General features: G+C 37.6%; 1 protein-coding gene across 4 annotated transcripts in view; it reads left to right on the forward strand.

The window, feature by feature from the left end:
• The window catches only part of etv1 (ETS variant transcription factor 1), a 17,771-nt gene extending 10,617 nt beyond the window's left edge, over positions 1 to 7,154 (forward strand). For all 4 annotated transcript variants that reach the window (XM_027145084.2, XM_027145093.2, XM_027145125.2 and 1 more), the window contains 6 exons: positions 1,157 to 1,410; positions 2,705 to 2,773; positions 2,879 to 2,947; positions 4,192 to 4,361; positions 6,044 to 6,145; positions 6,319 to 7,154. In XM_027145084.2, coding sequence (XP_027000885.1) covers positions 1,157 to 1,410; positions 2,705 to 2,773; positions 2,879 to 2,947; positions 4,192 to 4,361; positions 6,044 to 6,145; positions 6,319 to 6,540 — 886 coding nt within the window. In that variant the 3' untranslated portion in view covers positions 6,541 to 7,154. The remainder of the gene's footprint in view (positions 1 to 1,156; positions 1,411 to 2,704; positions 2,774 to 2,878; positions 2,948 to 4,191; positions 4,362 to 6,043; positions 6,146 to 6,318) is intronic.
• Positions 7,155 to 8,094: the final 940 nt, after the last annotated feature.

The following is an 8,094-nucleotide window of genomic DNA, read 5'->3' on the forward strand; positions in this document are numbered from 1 at the left end:
ATCCTTTATGTGTGTTATCACTTATCACTGAAGTAATAACTGAAAATTACTATTAAAGTACTAGGGTGGTGTCAGTCATATTTTCTGTCATACAGTACCTTAAAAACAAACGTGATTCATCAAAGGATGTCATTATTTAAATATTATTATTAATATATTATTAACAGTTTGCACCAATATAAGGTCAAATCTATTATAGTGTCTATAAAAGTGAGTATTATTGTGTTTCAACAACAGTTCAGTTGCACAGTACATTGTCTAGAGTGCAAATACAATTCATATATATATATATAAGAAATGAATACAGTGGGAAACACAGTGCATGCTAACTTGCCAGGACAATACAACAGAACTGGGTGGAAGAAATCAGTGTCAGAATAGTAGCAGGATGTCTCAGATTGACAGTAAATCTATCTCTCTGCAAGTTTCGTGTTTTAGTTATCAACCTGGGGCTTTGGCAAATCTGAAAAACGTTCAGTGGTTCAAGACACTTGATGACAGAAGGTTATTAGTAATTATTTATTGTCAACAAACTGGGAGGACAATGAGAAAAAATGTCCTGAAGAAGTAAGATGGTAGTGATTATTTAAAAAATTGTATTTCATTTCCTCAGTACAATATCGCTGGGTTTGGTATGGGTCTGTGTGTGTGTGTCTGCGTGTGTGTGTGCAAGTCAACAACACAGCAGAAGACACCAGCAAAACATTAAAAATGGCACGTTTAATAATAATGAATGTGATGTAGAAACTGAACTTAACTCTAAATGATGCTGATGCAGTCTCAAGTGAGGGCAAATATACAGAAGCAATCTGATAGAGAAAAACATTTTTCCATTCCAGATTGAAAGAGTCTTCAGCAATGAACTGAGTGCTTCATTTTGTATTTTTATATTAAGGGACAGAAGTTTGTTTTCTTGACTAGTGTTGGCACTAAAATGTCTGTAATGCTGAATGAGACACATCAGAGGTGATTGTTTTGGTTTTTCTTGATGTGCTTGATGTGCTTCACTAGGTAGAAGTTTATTCAGAATACATGCTTACCTCATGCTGTATAACAAATTGAGCTGATACACAGTTATGTTTGTGTTAAAAGTTTGTTTTTAATTTCAATTTTTTAAATTCTTTGCTGACTTTGCTGTCGCAACGACTTTACCCAGGTTCCGGCGTCAGCTATCAGAGCCGTGTCATTCATTTCCTTCTCCGGCGCCGGCTCCGATGGGACGAGACGGCCGGCCCTTGTACCACAGACAAATGTCTGAACCCAGTATTCCCTTCCAGTCTCAAGGGTTTAAGCAGGAATATTCAGATCCTCTGTTTGAGCATCCACTCTTGGTGGGAGCCCCTCTGCCTCAATCCTACCCTCCTTCCATGATGATAAAGCAAGAGCCACGAGATTTCACCTATGACTCAGGTAATTTACGTAAACATGAAAAAGCACTTATTAATATGGTTTATGTCAAGGAGAAAGACAGTGCCCTGTAGTTGTTAGAGTAAGATGTTCTTACACTGGGTCTGTGTTAAATTAAGCAAATCCTTTGAAAAGATTGAATATAGTGTTATATTTGTATCTTGTTTACAGTATAATCTCCTTGTGTGTGTGTGTGTGTGTGTGTGTGTGTGTGTGTGTGTGTGTAACCAGGCACCCTTCAGCTTATCCTCTTTTCTAGAGCACATTTTTACAAATTAATTAATTATACATAGCACACAGATGTTTATCATTTGGTTAGCGGGAACAGTCAGCCTAAATTCGCTAATAATCTCCCCTCAGCCGAGAACTAACCTCCGCAAGTATGACAGGAAAGAGTCTGAGACTATTCCGGTAAATGCTGTTATTTTTTTTTTCTAAAGGCAGATCGTGGCTCTGTGAGGGATGGGGTGACTGATAGAATTAGTGCATTAGTAGAGAAATGGGGGCTCTGGTCTCATTTCCTGAGGGCCTGGCTGGAGCAGGGAGGAGAGAAGGGCCCCTATAATCTCTCCCATGGGGCCCCCAGGCTATTGGCCCAGCTCTGGCATGAATGAAATGGCGTTTGCTGTTCATTCACAAAAAAAGCGAGGTACTCTGGAGCAGCCTGTCAGGAAGGAATGTAGCGTCTGGCCCTCAGCTGCTTCCTGTAGTGGTTATGTGAATCAGGACACATGCCCTAACCCCCTCTCCTGAGAAACAGACATGTCACTTTGCATTTTGGTTCCAAATCTATTATATGAAGCTTACATTTATTACAGTTTGATGTACTTTTTTTTTTTCAAATATTCATATTTTATATTTTGCATCTGTATATAATTCAAATAAGATCATCGGTTAGAAACCAAACCTTTACTTTATAACTCGTTTGTTTTGATTATCTGAGAGATAAACTGTACGTGTTTTGTGTGATCATCTTGTCATTTAGAAGAAGTTAGCTGCATAAAAAGAGTGTGTTTGTTGTGTGCTGTAGACAGAATGGGAGGGCAGTGTCTAATTTAATTAGCAGTAATTTCATTGACAGGGCCATTACTTGGATGAGGCCTTGAAAGATCTTTACAGGCTCAAATGAACAGGGTTAGCTGTTTTATTGAGCATTCACTTAGAATCTGCACCGTTGCGTTGATTGAATTACACGACAAGATAACAAAATGAAAAATCTAGTGCCAAATGCTCGCAGGTCTTTGATCCTTTTTTTATGTGCATAGTGTCATTTTCTTTACTTCTTTATGTCGTGCAGAAGTGCCAAGCTGCCACTCGGTTTATCTGAGACAAGAGGGTTATTTGGCTCATGCAAACAGAACTGAAGGTATTGTCTAAAGCTTCACATTGTTCAGTATAAAGTAAAGTAGGCTCTGTGTGTTTGGACTGTATACCTGTGTACATAATAATAAGACATGGCTTGTTGCTGCAGGTTGCATGTTTGATAAAGGCGTCAGGCATTTCTATGATGACACCTGTGTAGTACCAGAAAAAGCTGAAGGTAAGTTCGATTTTGGAACATAATCACAAATATAGATATTGAATAGTAATATCTCAGTCCATTATCCATAAGCCTAAATGTCTAACTGAAAGCTTTGATTTATTCCCCATGTGTTTTAACAGCACATACTTTATCTAAATATAAATCGAAGCAGGTGTACACACCTAACATACTTCCTGTATGTAACACCTCAAATTGATGATATCAGATCTTCAGTTTTTACTGAAATCAGTACCCTATATGGTTTGTGATTAAACACAGCCGTGCAGATGAAACTCTCTGTGTGTGTGTGTGTGTGTGTGTGTGTGTGTGTGTGTGTGTGTGTGTGTGTGTGTGTGTGTGTGTGTGTGTGTGTGTGTGTGTGTGTGTCTGTGTCTGTGTCTGTGTCTGCGTCTGCGTCTGTGTCTGTCTGTGTGTCTGTGTGTGTGTGTCTGTGTGTGTGCATGTATATGGGTTCTTGCATGTTTTGCTTTCATCAACAATGAGATAGTTAGAATAACACAATTACAAACCGATTCAATTAAAAATCAGTTTGTCCCAAACAATTACTGTTATTAGGTATTACTGTAATTACTGCTTTAATGTCAGAAATAGGTGCTCGATTTCAGCTTTACACAGGAAGTGAAATAGTTTTGCAGGGATGAGGTTGTTTATTTGTTTATTTATTTGTTATTTATTTCATTGTTTGTTTGTTTGTTTGTTTGTTTGTTTGTTTTAATTATTTCCCTGCCTGCATCATCAGGTGTCAGCACTTTTCACAGCCCAGTTGTAACCTATTGTTTCATTTTCCATACTTTTAAATCGTTAATTCATAATATTTCTTGTGAATATGAAGTAAAAGGCAATACATATAATGTATACATTAACCGATATTTATTGTAAAATATGAAAACTTTTTTTACAGATAAAAATGTTTATATTTTTATTTTTTAATAATATAATTTCTATTATTTTATCTATTTGTATTTTATTATTTTTATATATATGAGCTAACTGTTTGCTTGTTGATACAAAATGGTGTAATAAATAATGCAACAATATTAAACATGGCAAATCATTTGATATTTGATATTTAACATATTAACTCTAATTACTTCATTTATTATTCTCCACTATTACAACCTGCTTTGGTTTGGGGATTAAGTGGTAGAAGTGTCCTGTATTCCGACCTGTGAGACTGATTGTACTCCTCAGTGAAAACACAGTGTTGAACCCAGACCTGATCAGCTGTTTCATACCTGCAGGGGACATCAAACAGGAGGCAGGGCTTTACCGTGAGGGTCCCACCTATCAGAGGCGAGGCTCACTGCAGCTCTGGCAGTTCCTGGTGGCTTTGCTGGATGACCCTTCCAACTCCCACTTCATTGCGTGGACTGGCCGAGGAATGGAGTTCAAACTCATTGAACCTGAGGAGGTATTGCAAACAAAATCAATCCTAGCTTCTGCATTTTTCTGCAAAAGATCACGTCCTATTAAGTGGAAAATCTCTCATCACTCAATCCCCTTAAGAGCTAGGTCATGTTTAAATATTATTTAGAGCTATGTTTTCTAACCATTTTTATCATCAAGCTTGAAACAATCTTAGGATTTAGTCTTTAGTAAATAAGGTCAAATTAAAATTAGGGCTTACTTTAGGTGAAAACTACCTACATTTAACTTTGTTATTTATTTATTTTATTTATAAATAACTGTATGTAAATGTATAGTAAGAGAAATTCTTACATGTATTAAATGTACAAAGATGTAGTTTCCTTATAATACATTTTAAGAGAATAATAACCCAAAAGTGTTTGGTGATTAAATATCCCACTGTATATTATCTACTACTATGATAATTTAGCGATTAATCATGGCCAAATAACATCCGTGTTATATTTTTATGGGAATTCTCCTTTGCACACATACGTTAGAAAGTACACATAAAAGATGGAGGAAATGTGCCAATGATTTCTAAACTTTTGTTATTTTGTAATGTTCATCCAGCTGATTTAAGCAGGAAATGCACTCTCATGCGGGGGAAAATAAATATAATAAAAATACTTTAATTGGATTTGAGAATAAGACCTGATCACTGTGAGCATAAACAGAACATAAAAGTTCATTTTATTTAGTTAACTAATTATTTATTCTGCCTTGCTTTCAGAAGATTGGGTATAGACACTGCAATAATGCTACCTAAAACTTTAACTATGTTTCAAGAAATTATTACTAGATAAGTTTAGTTTAAAATCAGGATCTGCAGCATTAATATGCTGTGAACTGCTTCATCACTTAGTCCACTTTACCAAATTTAAGCCTAACCTTATTTAAGCATATCAGGTTATTTTCACTCCTCCTTCAAACCACCATGTTTAATGTTGAGTCTGAACTCACAGCCATGATTTGATGGCCATAAAGAAGGCCAGGTCTTGCTTTATAGACAGAAAGCTTTTATGTCCCTCCAAACACAACACACAGCAGAGAGCTGACTGCTAAATATTTTGAAAGTGAAAGCTATGTTGACTGGCTGAGGTTTTTCAAGGAGACTAACAGTGCTGTGTTTGTGAGCTGCATCAAGCACAGCAGAGCTCCCTTTAGCCTGTGTGTGGTGTGTGTGTGTGTGTGTGTGTGTGTGTGTGTGTGTGTGTGTGTGTGTGTGTGTGTGTGTGTGTGTGTGTGTGTGTGTGTGTGTGTGTGCGCGTGCGTGTGTGTGCGTGTGTGTGTGTGGAGGAAGCTGGCACAGGCCCATTGGGCAGCTGTAGGGGACAGGGGGCCAATTCATGCCATCAGGTGACCCAGGGCTGCAGGGTTTGACCAGGCAGGTGGACGACGTGAATGAAAAAGGGCAGACTGTGGCAGGTTCAGGGAGAATAGAAGGAGGGAGATTTAAAAAAGAAGCAGGGGGTGTACGGACAGGTGCCATAACATCTGCCATGCTTCACTCATTCTAATGAGCACATCTCTAATGATATATACAGTGTGTCCACCTGAAGGAGTTTTAGAGACTAAAATAATATGTGTCGTATATAATCAGAGACCATTCCCTGATAAAGAGCGATTGCGGTCGAGAATTAATGAAATCTTCTTTTGTGGTTATGGCCATTTTTTATTCTGAAGGTGGCACGACGCTGGGGGATCCAAAAGAATCGCCCTGCCATGAACTACGACAAACTCAGCCGCTCATTACGCTACTACTACGAGAAAGGGATCATGCAGAAGGTAAAGGATGTGACAAAGCTAATGCATTATGAAAAAATGCATTAAGTTTTATCTAATATGTATTACCTTTTCTGCAATAATCTATTACAAAGCTAGTAAAATATGTTCACGTCCATGTTTGAGCAGGACCGTAAAGTAACACTGATCACATCTGGGTTTTTTTGCCTCTTCAGGTGGCAGGTGAGAGATACGTGTATAAGTTTGTGTGCGACCCCGAGGCCTTGTTCTCCATGGCCTTCCCTGACAATCAGCGGCCCGTGCTGAAGACCGACATGGAGAGGCAAATCAACGAGGAAGAGACGGTGCCACTGTCACACTACGACGAAAGCATGGCATACGTTCAGGAAGGAGCCTACTGCAACCCACACCCTTACAGCGAAGGCTATGTCTACTGATCACCGAGCACAGACTCTGCCACAATGGTCTCACCATTTAAAATTCGTAAGAATCCACATCTAGTATGAAAAAGTTACGAACATATCAGTGGTGGTGGGGGCAGGGGTTTATCGCTCATAGCTGTTCTTACAACTCCATTCATATGAAATCCAACAACAACAAATAAATCGCTCTCAGTCACTAGAATTCTTATGAATCTTGCGTGAGATCAGGACTTCTCTGGATTCCTCTATCCGTCGTCTCAGTCGTTCCCCGGGACAAAGAGTGCACTTTATGGACAGAGACGGGCAGAGTGTAAAACCTACTGTCCTAGTTACGGTCGTCGCTCCTTTGATGTTTGTTTCTTTTACAATAAATGGGGGGATTCGAGCATGCCAGATTCACTGGGCCATCTCTGGAGAAATTGGCTTTTTCTGGAAATATGTGTTCATCTATTTAGACAGGTTTCTAGTCTGGAGAATGTGGGTGAATAAATCTCAACCTCTTTTACTAAGATCTCTTTAAATCATTTGTGGAGTGCTCATTTATTTTCATTACCCATCTACTTGGTGTCATGCTGAGTAGCAGCTAATAATTCAGTGTATTTGTATCTGAATAAAAGCCTATCAAACTCTCCAGCGTGAAATGAAACAAGCACACGTTTAAGGTGATTCACAGATCAGCGGGTGAGCAAGATCCCATGAAAGCCACTTACCTGTTATTAAGAAATAAGTGATGAAGTACTACAACAGAGGAACTGCAAATGTCTGTGTTATTTGTTTTTTTTGGACGTTCAGCTCCGTCCTGAACATGGAGAGAAAATAAACATTCCCGATGACTGATTGTTTAAAATTTGAAACCTGGTTTGACCCTATGCTGTTTGTCATTTCAATTCTTTTTAATATATATATATATATATATATATATATATATATATATATATATATATATATATATATATATAATTTTGCAGGGTATGTTAATCCATTTCAATCCTTTATTGAACACAACCTATTGTTTCGTATTTCCACACATTCTTAGGCCAAATCTATATCCTAATTATTATCTGCATTTTAGCTTTCCTGTAATCATTTTTTATTCTTTTAAAGAATTCATCATCAACGGTTGGAGATAAATGTGTCGTTTCCCAACTCCTCCGTAATCTCTGAACATGAACATGTATATTCAGGATACTACACATCAATGCTGCTTCTTCATGTGATTGGATACATGTAGTTGTTCCATAACAGATGGCAGCTATGCCCTGCAGTACACTCATTCATGTTTTTGTCTTTTTTACAGCAGAAAAAAATGAAAGTCAGTGTTTATTGAATGTAAGAATATATTCAGCATTGAGGAGGAAATGGCAATAGCTACACTTCTGTAATAAAACGGTGTTGAACTACAAATGAGTGGTCACTCCTCAAATAATGGAATTTATTTTTTTTTAGTCATTTTGACATTTTTTTAGAGCACTTTTGGGTCACTGATAAAATCATTTTTGTGCTTGTTACTTAGTTATAGTTACACCTACAGGAAATTATTTGAATATATTCTGACAATTATACATTTAA

Source organism: Tachysurus fulvidraco, chromosome 11 (genome assembly GCF_022655615.1).
Source record: "Tachysurus fulvidraco isolate hzauxx_2018 chromosome 11, HZAU_PFXX_2.0, whole genome shotgun sequence".
NCBI lineage: Eukaryota > Metazoa > Chordata > Actinopteri > Siluriformes > Bagridae > Tachysurus > Tachysurus fulvidraco.